Here is a 17,051-nt window from a genome sequence, read left to right as displayed (position 1 = left end):
TGGGCCCCAACACATGAGCATTTCTTTAGGCTGTGCTTTCCAAAAAGTGGGCGAGGTCCTCATTAAAACTCTGGCCCGCTCGTCCACCGTGGAGCTGAGGCGAAGGAAGCATTTCTGGCTGGTGTGAGTGGGGCCCTGCGAGTTTCCATTCCTGTGCCGGAAGGGAACCCACGAGGGGCCAGGATTCCTTGGCAGAGGCTTGGAGAACCGAGGGACAAACGAACGAATCACAGGCGTTAAAAAGCTTAACAACATTATGCGTTTATTATATTTTATAGAGCCATGTTACACATGCGTGGTGCTTCAAACGGAGTTATCGTTAAATGTTTTTCTGGATGCAAAGCCATCTGATGCTTGATGCGGATGCCTTAAATACTATAATATTTCTGCATCTATGACCTATGAGCTAAGGAAAAACCAAGGACGACAATTCCAGAAATGGCAAAGAACATTTAAGAAAAGATGTACATGAGACACAATGCTAAGTCCTTGAGTCAGGGCCTACAGAAGTTACCAGCAAGTGAATAAAAACAGAATTGTTCTATGAAAATGGCTTGACCAATCACCATCCGTAGATAATAGAGCCTCGTTAACAGTTATGGATGTTGTAGAAAAAAGGTTATTGTGTTTGGTACTGATGCCCTTTCCCTGCCACGATGTATGCAGACATTGTGCGGCCCCCAGAGAGCAGCCAACAGACTGCAGCACAGCCACTGCCCCCGCCCCGCAACATCCCGATGCTGTTTCTTATGGCGTCTGAGTGTCTTGAAGGAAAAGCAATTTGATCAAACTTGCCACTTTGTGGAAAATCAATCATTGCGACTCAGATGAACGTGATTACCACCACACTCCCCCTCTGCAGACTCCCAGAACGCTGGTCAGAAACTTGGGGAGCGGGGTGACCGGCTTGCAGGAAGCTTGATTTGCCTGCTGACCTAAACTAATGCTCAGGTTCACGGTCAACATTCCCTTCCGGTTTTTCTAAGGGGAGTGGAGAAGTGTGTCAGCAGTACGCCACCCACCCCTCCCACGGCCCCACACGGCCCCAGCTTAAACATCCTCTCCAGCACCCTGCTGGCCTCTCTGACCTGGACAGGATGCCGGCAGCCTTCCAGCCGTGTATACCCCCCTACTTGTGGAGGGGCCCGTCTCCTTCTAGAAGCCTGATGCCACTTGCTCTAAAGGGCCTCACACCATCTTCATGCAACCAGGGAACCTGAGCGCACGTGAGCAGTGACCAAGTTGGCCAAGGCCAGTAAATGGAAGGTGCAGGAGACCTAGCCAGACATTCAGTGCTTCTGTGCAGGCTATGGCGTGCATGACCGGGGCGGCAAGGAAGCAGAGCTTGGGAGTTTGGGTGGCATGCACCTGCCAGGACCCGCTGAGCTTCCAAAGGGAATCAGGACAAAGGGCTACAAGCTACAAGGTTAGACAAGCGCCAGGGGTCTGAGGCCACCCCACGACGGGCAGGCCGGAATAGCTAGGAGGAAGCTAGGAGGGCAGGGTCATGGCACGAGGGAGACGCTGGTGAGCAGCCTCTGCTGCTCTCCCACTATACTGACCTCTGGGATCCTTGCTCTTGCTGGTGGTCAGATGTCCAGAAAACAGAAGGAACTTAAGGAATCAAAGATTAATCACATGGCTTTCCTAAGCCATGCTGATCCCAGGCTACAGAGGAGCCAGACACGGAGCCATCAATTCTCTCTGCCTGCAGTGTGAGGTGGAGTCCTCAGCTTCCCACTCAAACCCTTGGGGGGGGGGGGGGCAGGTGTGCCGGCGCCAGGGACATAGATAGAGGCGCGGTGCAACAGCTAGGTTTCACTGGGCGGAGCGGGGGCAGCAGGAAGCCCCCCTACTGCACCATGGCGGCTACTCAGGCAGACCGTGGGGTCTCTCTGGGTTCTTGCTGAATGGAAGGGACTGTCCTCTATCTGTGAAGAAACCATCTAGAGCTCTGCTCAGACACACTGGCAGGCATTGAGATACTATTCTGTCAAAAGGCCTTGCTTTAGTCAAATTCAGCAAAATAAGTGATGTTTAAAAGAAGTTGCACATGAACACCAAATGGGGGGGGATCTTGATTTTCCTCAAATCCTCAGGCCTTGAATCTAGGCACAGCACACAAACACCATATGAAACCAACAGCGTGAGTTCAATGTCACCTTGGAAAATAAATGTCACTCTGGGGTGACAGTTCTTTATACAAATATTATGCTTCCCCCGAGACCCCCCACTACCAAAAAAGGGGGAAAATAATAAGAAATCCAAAAATAGAAAACAACATCTTGTTAAATGTAAACTTATCCTCTGGAACTTTTATATTACATATGCTAGAAACATGCATTTATTTCAGCTCGGATGTAAGAAAATATGTCTATCAGTATTACTTATAAATCAGGTTAATCCTCAAGACAAGGGACTCACTGTTAGAACGCCACTTCAAACTGCAGTAAAATTACATCTTTAGCAAAATTATAAATTCTAACCACAAGCACGACGGGTTTCGGTTACAGCCAATGAGGACAACGGCTATTTTTCCACTGCCGCTCACTGACGAGCTTCCTACGTACACTACTGGGAATCGAGAGCGCCCCGCCAACCAGAAACCTGGGACATTCCATCGTCTTCCAACCCCCAATCAAATTCCTGTCAGAGATGAACTCTGAAGACCCGCAAGAGAAGACACATGGACAAAGGGCCCTGGGGAGCGATGGCTGTTCCCCGCAGAGACAGAAGGGGCACAAGAGATGACCAAGGCATCCCCCAAAGGATCAAGGCACAGAGGAAGGGGGACCTCGCTCCACACGGGAGCCTGGCTTCTCTGTAGGTCATGGTGTGGCTCTGGGGGGGCTGCTGGCGACACCTGCCCATGGCACCAGTCGGCTTAGCCGTGGGCCCTTGGGCAGGAGTCCTGAGGACAAGGCCAGGACCAGGCTCTCGTGTGGCAGTGCTGGGCGGGGGTGGTGCGGCATTTTCAGTACAGCCACCCAGAGGCTGCCCACCTGACAGTGGAGAGGGCAGGTACGGGCGCTTACACCACGGGCATCGGTGGAGGCCTCCACCCCAGGTCTAGTCAAAAGAACCACACGTTTGCACTGAGGCACGCAGCTTCGAAGGGGACCTCCGCCACCGGCTTACCTCTCTCCTGACTGCCAGATACAGCAAAGCCTGGCTTATCCAGAGAACAGCTGGGGTCTTCTGATCAAACTACCCAATGGATAACAGATTCTGAACGAATAAAAAAAAAGCGTCTCAAGTTAAATTTGTCATTTAGGATTCAGAAGGCACTTCAAAATTCCGGAGAGCCACAGGGTCACTGCTATTAGGTCACCAATCCTCCTGTACAGGACCGATGGAGAAGCTCTTAAGAGACAGGGCTACATTTTTGGCCTGATGGTGTCCTGGACATCTTAAATAAACCACAGATATTATATTAGCTAGTTTGTCTCAATTACCTCGCAGAGTCAAGCGTGCAGCACACACAGTATATTTGCATTTTGAGTACATGGGGATTTTGCTGTATCATGGCAGTTTATAAAATAGTCTCACAAGTCTGGTATTTGACTCTTAAGTAAAATTCAAGAATTATAATTGTACATTTAGGAGGTCACAACGTGAGAAGTACTCACTGAGTACAATATATCTTTATAATCTAATTACCCTGCCAGTCTGTGCTCGCTGTCCAGGTAGAAGCATGAAAGCCACTGGTGCTCACCCACGACACGTGCCAGCATTTAAAGCCTCTACCACATGGAGGAACCAAGACTCTCCTACCAGCAGCTGAGAACCCTAAGCGCTTCCTGTCAGACAAGCCAAGGACCCGCTGGGGCTGCCCTGAAGGCAGCCCGAGCAATGGAAGTGCCCCGGGTCTCCCCTCTGCTCGCGCCCCGTCCAGGTGACAGCTTACCTTGAACGCGTGCACACACAGGCCAGGGCGCAGCTGCTTCAGTCACACTTTTGCTGGGGGAGAGCTAAAATCAAAAACCTGTCACCAACGGGCCCGGTCTGGGGTACTCTGAGGTAGTTCCTTAACTCGGGATGCCTGTCACCTACTCTCTTCCAGAATTCAGCACGCGTAGGAAGTCCTAAAACATCTATGCACCGCTGCAATCACAAGTCACTGTAGTTGAGTGCAAAATAAAGGAAACTTGAGTTGCTTTATTTAGCTTCCAATTTCTGGGAGGCTCGAGAATTATAATTATTCTGGACAACAAAAGGAAATAAGACTGTGCTTACAGATCTTTTTCTGCCGTATTCTTTCTGTAGGATTGCTGTTTTATTGTTGCCCTTTTCTGTTACATGGGGTGTACACATCAGGTGGTAAAAGGTACAATACATTCTACAACTGAGCACCACTTTCTGTAACTGAACAGGCAAAGGAATTACACTGAACATCAGCATCTGGCAGTATTTTTCGGAAAAAAAAAGTGACTAAAATGGGTTTAAATTGATTAACACTATTAAATCACATCTAATATCTGATACTACATGATTCAATACAGCTATACGATACAATTATACAAAATGTGTTAACATCAAAGAATACAACCAAAATTAAGATAGCAAACAAAACCTATATAACTTTTTTTTTTTACAGGAAAATACTTTTGAAGTATGCATGTAACTGCCCATTCTTTTAAAGAAAATCTACTGCAAGCAAAGTTATCAACCTCCAGAAAAATCACACATAGCATTACTAAGCATATCCCCAAAAAGTGTACAATATGCACACTTGGAAAATACAAAATTAAAAAAATTGTAAGCAACAGGTGAGCTTCATATTTATAAGAATGTGAAAAGAAGTCCCATTTTTAGCACTGTTGTATAAAGAATTGTCTTTTGATGCGAAGTTCATGAATTGTCCTCCTGTTGGGACCACACTTTACAAAAACACCGTGTTTTTGAAACGAGATTACAGAGCAAGATAGAGCATCTTAGCAATGTCATCTTATTAAAGTTTTTTTTTTTTAATTTTTACTACTTTATCAAAACATGTCCCTTAGGTGTGTAGGATTCATTTTTAAAATTCTTTCCTAGAAACAATATACAAAGGAGAGGCATATTTATTCCCAATCACACTCCTGGAAGATGCTCCCCGGGGTCGAGAAGGGTCTTCTCCGTCATCTTCTCACTGGTTGTTTTTGGCCTTAGCGTGTGTTAAGATGTGAGATTTCAGGTTAGTTGACTGAGCAAACTTCTTATTACAGCCATCGAAGGGGCACACATAGGGCCTGTCTCCGGTATGGATTCGCACGTGTGTGCGCAAATTGAAGTCCAGTGAAAAGCGTTTCCCGCAGCCTTCGAATGTGCACTGTCGGGGAAAGACCAGAGATAACCCAACTCAGCGACCTGTGACTGTGATCAAGAGAGTGGGCAGCGCACAGCCGTGCCTAAGAACAGCCTGCCTCCCTCACCAGGTGCCTTGTGTCGTCACCACCACCCCCCCCTGCCCCCCGTCCTCCTCCCAGCACTGGGGAAATGTGCCAGTCCCATTGCAGGCCAAGCGGGAAGGGACAGCTTCTGAAACCCAGGCACAGCCCTCGTGAATTATTTAAATATCAGGGAAGAGAGACACTTGGCGAAATACCAAGAATCTTCCTTGGGATCACGTGAAGGTCTTCGTACTTGTGTAAATGTTTCAAATAATAAAATACAAATGATTAGGAAGGTTTCTGGTGTCAGGTAAAAAGAACCATGTTAAATTCAGAGCTGCACTGCTAGTTCGTTCACTTGTTCTGGGTTTCTTAAAAACAAGACAAAACTTCATCGATACTTATTCTCATATGGTAACATTTTAGAAGCTGTCAATTGGTAATTCAATATACTTACACCAACTACAGAAAAAAAATTGCTTCAGTCCCACAGTGAACGCACTAGAAATGCAGTTTCAGGCTTGCTCTTTCTTGAGCAATCCACCCCCATCAACACCCCGATACACCGTACGCCCGTCTCCACTACTGGAGAGACTGCACACGAGGGAGACAGGACCCAGGGCAGCCCTTCCGGGTGCTTCATCAGGACCCAGGGAGCACCGAGAGCCCGAGAGCCGAGTCTCAGTCTCTGGGCTGTGTCTCTCTAGCGCCCAGAGCCCCGCCTACACTTGCCGGGTAGTGCAGAGGAGGAAGGGACCGGATCTACCTGAAAGGGTTTCTCTCCAGTATGAACCAGTTGGTGTCGTTTTAGTTTTGAGCTCTCAACAAAAGCTTTGCCACACTCTGCACAGACGTGGACTCGGGGGCCGTGGGTGTGCAGGTGCTTTCGCATGGCAGAGTTATCCCTGAACATCTTTGTGCAGCCCTTCAAACAGAGAGAGAAGCTTAGTGGTTCATGCTGCAAACTGTTACAAAGGGTTCAACCACTTAAAAACAGCCTTCATTGACCCAAGAACTCCCCCACCCAACCTCCCCATTTACTGTTTACTCAGTATCATAGTAGAGATATTTAATTACTTAAGACAAAAACCGGATAAGCTGGAAAAGGCCTTCTCATTTAATGCAAACCCTGTGTTACAGATCAGGAAACTGAGGCTCAGAGATGTCTTTAAGTAGACTTGCCCAAGGTCACACTGATCATAGGAGCCGAGCTGGGGGTAGAACCCAGCAGCCTGGCGTCCAGCCACACCACAGCTGCCTCACCCAACTCTGACCCCCAGATGAAGTAACGGAAGCCCTGGTAAACAAATGGGGTTGAAATGACAGCAGTCCACCACTACCTTTGGTGGGCCCCACATTCTGTGCTGCAAGAATGGGCTGTCACTCTCCATCGCCTACTGTTCCCTCTTCTCTCTTTGCCTCTTTCCCCTTCTTGACAGAGAAAGAAGCAAGAGGGTCTCCAAGGAATGGCAACTACAGAAGAAATTGATTTTGTGAGACACCGGGAAAAGCAGCAGGCACACGGACACCGGAGCGGGGAGGGGGGGGGGGCAGATGGGTGTGTGGTGCTCAGGACAAGCATGGCCTTCACAATTTCTTCTGCAGTTGCTGTCCAGGGATGGAGTGGGTGGGGGATGAGCAGACAGCACAACAGGACAGCTTCACAGGCATGAGGCGGGGGGAGCCACAGCTCTGGCCTCCTGGCCCCCAGGGCTGTGCTTCCATTCAGCAAATGTAATTTTTAAAAAATGGAATTTGGAAAAGTACACAGAGAAGCTAGAGGGATGACAGGCACTCAGGGCCTAACTGTTTTCAAATGCTTCTTACTGTGCGTGCTGCCCCCCTCAAGGAACTAGTTTTACATTTCACAGTCTCTACATTAAACGTGGTGAAAAAGCACCGAAAAAGAACCCGCGAGTGGTCACTAGAAGGAAATTGCCCACTGAGACTCATCCTTCTCCAATTACTGATTTTTTAAAAATTCTTTATCCCATTAAAACTTTCTTCCCCTTTTCTTTTTCTTCACCTATGTGATACTTCTTTTTCTGCTAGTTTTTCATCCATCCAATCAAGTGTGAGACAGACCCAACCCACACCTCAAAGTCACTTCTTAGGCGATCCTTTTATTTGGAAGGCTAATCACATTTGAAAACAATTAAGCAACCCTCTGATAACACACAGTTAACAGGGCAAATTAAGAAAATTGTGAAGGAAATGTAGCTTTATTAGGCTTACTTTAGCAACATCCAAAATAATTTCCAAATTTCAATGAGTTTACAGTCTCACAAAGGTCCATGGGTGAGATACAACCCAATGTCCTAAGACTGACTTCTTAATAATCCAAAAAGAATAACATCCTAACATCATATATTCAATATATAGTAAGAACAAAAACACTGGCAACCTACAGTAACCCCATTTAATAGTATTTATGTGGCCTTCACTGAACAAAACTTACATCACAAATATCGCTCTTAAATTTAGAAACCAAAAATTATAGTTCCTCAATTAATAGATGGAAATTAAAGTGCAGATTGCTTATGAGCTCTCTAAATCTTCATTGGCAAGTTAATGAACACTTTTCCCCTAGCATTACTTACTTTATGAGGGCAAGCTATTGTTCTTGGAGCATCATCTTCTTTAATTTTTCTTGGCTTCATTCTTACCAAAAAGAAAAAAAAAAAAAAAAAAAAAAGAAGAGAGAGAGAGAGAGATTTGTAGGAGTGGGTAGACTCATCTGGCATAAATCATATAGTCCCCTATAATGTTTTCCTTATAGATACAAACAACTAGGATTACAGAATGCATCCAGGAGGGAAGGGCTGCGACCACCACATTCACTGAGAACCCGGGACTGGGAAGCGTCCTTCCCGTTTCACAGCTGCGGATGCTGGTGCTCACAAAGCCTCACAAAGGCTGAGCTGCTGCCATGGATGGTCTCACAGCGAGTGAGCTGGGGCAACTCAGACCAGCAATGAGGTCTGTGTGCCTCAAATATCAGCTCTTTCCTCCAAGCTCTTTAAATAACGCAAGACCACCAGCCCAAAACACAGAGGAATCTCCTAGTGGGAGCTACGCAAGGTATCCAAGAGCAGCTGCTGTGGTAACAAAGACACCTTGTGAAAAGGGAGATTGGGGGTGGGGGAGGGTGGGGGGACTTAAACACAGATCCCTACAAAACTGCTTAGAAAAAAGGAGGGAGGGTTCATTTCATACTGACAGACATTATCTTTAGGAGAGATAATTTTTTGAAAAGGGTACAGAATAGTCCTTGTAAACAGAAAATCTTTCATATACATTATCTCTGGAAAGAAACATAGTACATGAACTTGGTATTGGTGTTTTGGGGGAGGAGCCTCTAAGGACTGGTGGACAGGTGGAACACCCCATACTCTTTTCCACTGTTGAATTTTATCATACTACTACTTTTGGTGGCAGTGGTGGGAGGGAGATTACAGTTTTTTCAAAAAATAGGTTGTTGTTGTTTTAAATAAAAAACGACCGATCTCTGGCCCTGTGCAGACTCACTGCCCAGAGAGCTTATTGATTTGGTAGCTTACCTACCTGCTATTTCCACTGAACCAACCTTTGGTCTTTTGTCAAAACTTTCTCTCCAAATACTCCCTACAGATCTGTGTGTGGTAGAGGGGTGAGAGATTAAGAGTTCCTAGAGAGACTAGAAAAAAAGATTTACATCTCCGAGACAGACGTTCCTTCTGTCCCGCCGTTTGCTACCTCACTGTCCTACGTGAGGATGCACAGTTAACAAACAAGCAACGAGGTCAGCGATGTCTTACCAGTAAGAGCTAACTTACCAGCACTCTCTCATCACAAAAGATTTCTGCGGTCATCTTTAAGTTAGCAAAGGCCCTGGCAAAGGTCCTTCTTCACCCTTGATCTGGGAAAGGCATGCCCTGAAGTTTGTTTTATAAAACCTCAACTGGCAAAGTCACCTAGTTAAACTCTCCATCCCTGGAGGAGCACTGGTGAAATAACTTATCTGGCGGCTGGAACCGACTTCTCGGGAGTCTGTTCAAGACTGTGTGAATTTCCTACTTTAAATTCTGAGAACATTTCCAGCTTGGTATCCACCCCCATTCCAACCCTGTAGATACTCACTGGCTCTTGTACTTGAGGGATTACCCCATCAGCTAGCAAATATTTTCTAAATGTTTGTTGGGTACAGGGCTCTGAACTAGCTAGCCTGTTATCTTAGGTACCATTAATCCCTGGAGCTGGAGTCTGAGCTCAAAGAACTTCAGAGGACAAAAATTTGGTACCACTGTACCACCTGCAGGTTAGATCAGAGTTTGGAAAACAACAGCAGTCCACAAGAACGAGTTCTACTCCAATCAATCAAGTATTAATAATAATAACTTAAAAAAAGGGTCTATTAAGAACCAGGCTTCAGTCTTCCCAATGGATAATGTTTACTCTTTGATGATTACACCGAAATGCTCTGTACGTCTCAACTGTGGACATGGCTAAGTGATTGTGTCTGTCCAAATTTGCAAGAGTGGTATGCCCCTGAGAGGGGGTTAATTTTATTGTGTACAAATTATGTTAACAAACTCACTCTTAAAAATGTCCACTGGGTTCACAGGTTAGTCACACAGACAACCATCTCCTGTCCCCACCCATCTGGGGTTCCAATGTGGGGGATCAATGTCAGTGAGGTACCTGCATCAGTAGGACAGGTGTGCCCATCCCACCACCCTACCATTTTCTCAAATTTATTCCCAGGAACATGATTTTTAAAAATGTTTTATCACAACAATTTTCAAATATACTCTAAATGAAAGGGCATAGTCCCATGCATGTACCATTTACCAAACTCTCGATTTCTTAACTGTTATCATTAAGCAGTATTTTTTCTTAAAATGTCATGTGCAAAATGTGTGCCAGCATGTAGCAATATAATTGATTTTAGAATGAAAACTTAAAATGTATTTGGACAAACACCCTTGGATGCAAGAAGGAAGTGAAAGGTTTAATTGCAGCCACTCTTAAGCTCCTTGGCAAATCCTCCTTCTTCACCAGAGTGGCAAATGAGGCGGTGTACGTTGGTGCCTTTTCTATTTTATTTGAAGGCAAACACTGAAAAGGTCATTTTCCAAAAACTAGATTGAAAGTGGGGAGTTTTTTTGTGAGTAAAGACTAAAATTAAATCTTCATGGCACCAACTGATATATAACCTACAAAATAAAGAAAAGCACTTGAAATCCTAAAAAAATTAATTTTTAAGAAGATGACTCAAATCATACACTGCTACTTGGTATATCTTTTCAACCTGCCCAAACCATTCATGATGTCCAAGATTTGAGTTTTTCCTCGACTAGGATATTTTACAAAGGGTGCCACCGACAGTGGGCAGAGGCGCTGCTGGATCCCTCTGGGGGCCCCATGGGTGGGCCTGGCACAGACTTCTACCAGCTGCATGACCTTGAGCAAATCACTTAATTTCTCAGCCTCAGTTTCTTACTCTGTAAAAAGGTAGAAGGCTACTATGTGCTTTATAGCTGCGAAGACTAAAAGAGAGAATGTACCTGAAGCTCTTGGGGAATGACAGTTATTCTCATCATTCCCGGCTGTGTGTTAAATGGGCCTAACCTAAAAATAAGTTCATTCCTTGGAGGGAAAAAAAAAAAAAAAAAGGCCAGTCATACTTAACAACCCAGAAGGTTCTGATGCTCCGAGCCACTGTTTTCAATTTTCAACTAAAGGGCTGCAGGACTGTTGAGAAACAGCTCAAGTCAGTAGGAAGGTACCTTTGATAGATTATACATTACATGGAGGAGCCAGGTACCCAACAAGAGAAGCTTCCTGTTCAATGAGAATGGAGAGCATGCCCCGGGCAACGTGGACACTGGTTCTACCCCCAGCTTACTCTGCCAATGTGGTGGGAGCCAGGACCAAAAAACTGCAGGAATCTCCTGGCACTGCTTCCAGCAGGGCGAAACCTGAGTTCTAAGTTAAAGCTCAATGTCCCAGATACGGAGAGGAAACATTTTTGAGGCAGAGTATTGAATGAAGATAAGCCTGTTCACAGTAAAATAAGCTCAGCTGCCTTCAGCCTGGAACCCCACCCTGGGGCCTGCGCTCCTGGGGCAGAGGCTCTGGTGGAAGGCCACTACCATCTGCAACCAAACTCACCTCCCTTCTTGGTGCAAGGAGTGGTGCCTCCATCAAATGAGGCCAAGTTCGCTAGATAGAGTATCTCCTATGCAGATAGTACATCTTCACCTGTTTTCACCTGACGGTACTTCTGGCTCTGCTACCACATCTCATCTTTACACTAATCCTGCAGGGAAAGTCTTGGGCTGGGTGGTGGCCAACAATGAAAATAACTGAAGACCAACCTAACTACTCCGAATTCTGAGCTTTCTAAACCAAAATTTTCTAGAGGGCTAACTGTAGTTAATGAAAAAGGGCACAAAGACTGTTAATTTAATCAGGAACTAGAGCTTGCCAGGTCCCACCCACTGACCACTTTTTGAAGTATTTAAAAAAAGAACAAAGTCGCCTCCCCAATTCTAGGGCTTTCAAATGAAAGTCCTCATTTCTTATACCTGCCCCACTCCCACCACCATGTAACTGATTTACTTACTACCAACCGATTTTCTAGGCCTGATGTGACAGGAACCTGAACCATTCTCTGGTCAGTTCCAGGTCCAGTGTGGAACCCCATCACCCAGCACACAGAGGAAAGGGAAAAAGCAGCTAACAAGCTACCTTGAGCCAAGAGCTGAGTCAAGGTGGATAAAGAGTGGAAGCCAGCAGAACAAGTTCTGTGGGTCTTTACAAGAGAAGAAGATGGTGTCTGCACCCCAACAGTTTGAAACTTGGTGCCGCTTTGGCTTTCGGAGTCCCAGGCACCAAGGCCTGGGGCCCCCGGAAAATCCTATTCAGTGGTTGGTTACACACATTCTCAAAACCTGAGGACCTGACAAAATAGGGCATTCCAGGCTCCGATCTCTCACCACCGCACTGTCCAGTTAAGAGACTTGTTTTACAGGATCTAGTCCATGATACTAAGGACAACGGGGATGAGCCCAACCCTCTCCCCTCATTTTGTATACACTGTTAGGATGAGCGAGACAAAATGAAATCTTTAACAGGTTCATTAGAAAAGAAACACACACTGTATTCAGATGATTATGTAAATATACTGGCTACTGTAGAATCTAACCGTGTTGCTAGGATCACATTTCTTGCTCTAGGAGTCCAACACAGTAGCTTTAGGACCAAGGAGAGACTTATAGAGTCAGGCCAAACAAGTTCTCTCTCTGCACTTCAAAAATCATCAAAATTTTATACCCACTTTTAGGCCACAGCTTTCTGAGCACCGCCTCGCTCTTCAGGGGGTTTCTGATTCTTTTCCTTTTTAGAGAACTTTCTCCCATAGTACCAAGACCTTCTGGCTTCTTACTTATTCTATGCACTGCTGACCAAACTCGACTTTTCCTCAAGAAAGCCCTACAACTCACCAACTTTCTGTTCTAAACTGAACGCTGTTTCTAGCCTGCCGCACAGCTGCCCTCCTGATTTTCTGTTCCCCAGACTCTTTAGGAAGGCTTCCTCTTGATGTGTGTCGTTTTCCTGGAGTATATCGTCAGGTAACCCCCTCAGAAAGGGTGCATGCAACATAGAACAAATCCTTAGTGTCTACAATGGCCGCCTTTTTGCCCTGTATTTGACTGACAGCTTTGCTGAATCAAGAATTCTGTTTATAGTAACTTTCCTCCCAAATCTCAAAACGTGGTTCCAGTCTTCTAATTATCTATTGCTGGTGAAGAAAAGTCTCATTCAGACCTAGTAGGGTTGAAGGCAGCCCTGAGGCAGATGCAAGGCCACGTGGGAAGCAAGCAGAAGCTTCTATTCTGCAACAGCAACACGTGCTTCCCGAATGTGGGGTTGAAACCTCAGATTTTCTCTTCAGGAAACCAGGGACAAACTTTCAGATCAACTGCCCCAATTCAGCAGTGAGGGTGAACAAAGCCAAGGGTCACCGACACCTCATCACTGCTGCTCAGTACCCCCAGGTTCATGCTCTCTGTAAAACCCTGTCACAGCCCTCTGTTCCTCCACTGAAATCATCCATCACTCTGCAAGTAGAATTCATTTTTTTATTTTTTTTGCAAGTAGAATTCAAAGAAACGTTACTCTCCTCCCTCTCTCTTGGACCTCCTGACCACTCCCTGGGCCTTCCTGAGTTGCTGGGTCTGTCTGAATGAGCCCTCTACCCTGTTGCTGGTTCCCTTGTGCTCCGATCACAGGGTTTTCCCAAGACTGTCTTCTCCACAATTGCCCTCTCACAGCGCAGACGTCCATGCCACTTTCAGCCTTTGCCACTGCCCATCGGATGAGTCTAGCCCTGGCTTCCTTCCTAAAACCACCTCAAGTCCAACACAGATGATTTATTAGCATCTAAAACCAAACAATACCCACCCTAAACCCCAAACTGGCACCCTCTCCCAACCCCTTGCCACCTGAGGTACAAAATGTTGAACATCCATTCTGATTCCTCCTTCCCAGAGACACACACCCAGTCTTTTTTCAGTCTTTCCACCAACTCCTGCCACCCAGTCACATTTATTCTTTCACTGCAGTCTGGCCCCTGCAATCCTGGCTCAGGCCCTGGTGACCTCTCCCACTTCCTGGCTGTACCTGCGCCGACCCAGCCTGGGGACAGCAGACATGTCAAGTCCATCTTTGATCACAGAGCCCCTTCTCTACTGCTCACACACCTCTGCAGCTGTCCGCTGCACACTACAAACATCCAGAAATGTGGGTCCAGTATTCATAGGACTCAATGATCTCCTACACTCCAACTGTCTCCCTGTGAGCAACTGAATTCCGAGCCAAACCCACTTATTCTTTTCTAGGCATATATCATATGGGGATTGAGTATGTACCTTTTCACTGTGCTCATGCCACACTAGCATTAGCCCCACCATGGAAAACCCACCTGCCCCCCAAATCTCAGTGTTCTTCAAGGCTCGAGTCAGATGCCACCCTCTCTATAAGGCTTTCCTTGACTCCTGCATTCTGTATCTCTACCCCTGGGGACAACAGCCCCTATCCTCGCTAATTCCAAGCATGATAACAAGAGATTACTACTTTAAACACATACGATAATGCTTAACACTGGCATGCAATTGGACTCCAATCTGCCCCCAAACTCTAACCTCAATGCTGACTATGTATCTACAGATTCCATTTTTATTTGTATTTTGGGGGAGAGGTATGCGGTGAGGACTGAGTAGCATACCTCTTTAAAATAAGAAAGGCAACAAAAGCTGGGACTCATGTCATTAACAAAAGGACAGAAGCCTTAACTTTTTTTGTTCAGTTGTGATCAATTAGAATGTAAAGTCATGTATACCTTCCCTATGGCTGCAGCTTCACGGGACCGGAGATTAGGACACAAACCCGTTTACTACAACAAATCTGACTCTAATGTCCATCTGATACGTGGGGGAAACCAGGCTCCCAATGGCAGGGAGCAGGGCTGGGAGAAACCAAGACACTTCAGGGTCTCCAGCTCTTATCCACTCCACTCTGCTCTCAAGAGAAAAACGGATGAGGAACCCACTCTGTCCCTAGATGGTATGGGATCACAAGGCTGTCTCTCTTCCTCATCCTGCCCTTGCCTAAATTTCCTGGCCAGTCCAGGCTCCATTCAACCTCAGGGTGAGAAAAGAAGTCATCGGTCTTCCTGCTCCAGAGTTTATTAGTTCTTTTCATCTTATTAAAAATGGTCTTTGAGTGTGTTCTCACGTCTTCATAAAAACTGTCCAATGGTGCCGGGAAATAAATACCACAAACAAAAGGGGCAGAGGCTTCTGCAGGAGCCAACCTGCTTTGGGCAAAAAACAAGCTTCCAGAGGGTCCAGATCTTCCTGACTGCTCACCTTGGCCGGTCACAGGGGTCCCTACCATGAATTTTTTATCTCTTTCTATCATGCCCGCTTAAATTAACAAAACCCCAGGAGCTTAACTGATAACACACTGAAATATGAACCGATGACTCCTTCCCAGGGTTCAGCTGGGCCCGTCCAGCACCGACCCAGCCCTTGCAGCTTACTCCAGCACAACACCCTCCAACTTACAACGTCTACAGAGAGGCCAGGAGCTGGTGCAAAGAGGCCCTGTTTCCAAACAAATTCTTTTTGATTTTATTCATTCACAAGCAGTATCAATTACGGAATTAAGAGGTTATTTGCTTCGTCTCACTGTCTACAGGATCTAAAATGGTGCCATGCACATTAACAGCAAAGTTACCACTAAAAACAAAACGAACTGCTTTTGTTTCCATAGGTTTCCCTGGAGCAAGACTATGAACCAACCACCACTGTAACTTAGACACAAAGAACGCAGCTGCTGACTCTCCAGTACTTTATGTAATTAGAAAGAAAGGAAAGTTCTTAGGGCTTACCTAGCAAATTCTGCCAGTTGTTTGGGGTCTGAGAGGTCAATGCCAGGTATCCCTCCAGGAGGAAGCTTCTTCCCTGTCATGTACTCTGAATAATCAGGAGGGGAGTTCTCTCCAATGATCTGCTCTTCAACCACTGTCTCATGGTCAATATCTTTTTTTTCATCTGAAACACACCATAAGATTAATTATTTTAGTGGAGTAAAAACATGTATGTGGGGAGATAAAGAACTACGAAATGTGCTTTCATTAGCAGCTTCTGGAATGGGTGATTTATAGCCACTAGCCCTATTTCTTAATTACCCAGTCTTTCTCCTCAATCTCCTGAAATCCTGTTTCTGCTTGAAGGTCACCAAAATCTGCGATGTCAAGCCCAACGGACCTTTGTGCAAGTGCTCCTTCTTAGCCCATCAGGAAGGTTCCCCATTCCTGACTCTGCATTCACTTGCCTGGTTCTGCTCCCACTTCTCAAACTGGCTTCTTGTCAAACTTCCTTGCTTCTCCTCCCACCACTTCTCAGAGTTCTACTTTCAGTCCACCCTACACATTTCCTGTTAACCAGCAACGTGGCAATGCTGACTTGAGTCTGATGCCCCAGCCCTCACCCTGTAGCTGGTCTCCTGCCTCCCCCCTCCAGCCCCTCATTCTCGCTGTTATCCCTCACTCCTTGCTCCCATATGATGGCTTTTCAGTTCCTCACGAATATTCCCAGCCCTTCACCCTAACCCCATGGCTCATACCCAGACACTTTATAATTACAGCAGTTTGTAACTACAGTCAGCCTCTCCCACTAGATGGTAAAAGCCACGAGGATAGGGATCCTTGTCAGATTTGATCCCCAGGTAACCCCAGAGCCTGATTCAGTCTGCAGAGTTGGCCTTCAATAAATACGTGTTCACAGAATGTAGGACATCTCTACTTGTCAGTCTTACTATTGTCACAAACCCATGAGGCTTTAAAAAAAAAAAAGGGAATACTGACCCCCATAATTAATCTCCTACATCCCAAACACCAAATCCTATGGATTTTTAAAAGGTCTTCTCCCTTTGTTCCACTGCCACCAAGTTAGTTCTTATTATCTCAAACCTCAACAACTATTGTAATTTCTTAATTTATCTTCCCAATTCCATTCTCTGCTGTAATGATGCTATAAAGGATCAACTGATACAGAAAATGCAGCCGATATATTTTCACCTGGTTTGAACCCTTCAGAGGTACAAATTATACTTCAACTTGGCATCCTG

At 45.9% G+C, this 17,051-nt stretch overlaps 1 protein-coding gene across 1 annotated transcript in view; it reads right to left on the bottom strand.

Annotated features, from left to right (window-relative positions):
- Window positions 1–236: 236 nt before the first annotated feature.
- YY1 (YY1 transcription factor) overlaps window positions 237–17,051 on the bottom strand; it is a 33,298-nt gene continuing 16,483 nt past the window's right edge. The window contains exons 2-5 of the mRNA XM_025442311.3: window positions 15,811–15,973; window positions 7,973–8,033; window positions 6,139–6,297; window positions 237–5,311 (exon numbers count right to left, since the gene is read on the bottom strand). Of these exons, the coding sequence (XP_025298096.3) occupies window positions 5,129–5,311; window positions 6,139–6,297; window positions 7,973–8,033; window positions 15,811–15,973 (566 nt within the window). The 3' untranslated portion in view covers window positions 237–5,128. The remainder of the gene's footprint in view (window positions 5,312–6,138; window positions 6,298–7,972; window positions 8,034–15,810; window positions 15,974–17,051) is intronic.

The sequence above is a fragment of the Canis lupus genome, chromosome 8, assembly GCF_003254725.2.
Source record: "Canis lupus dingo isolate Sandy chromosome 8, ASM325472v2, whole genome shotgun sequence".
Taxonomy (NCBI): Eukaryota; Metazoa; Chordata; class Mammalia; order Carnivora; family Canidae; genus Canis; species Canis lupus.
This window is presented reverse-complemented; position numbering and strand designations above follow the sequence as displayed.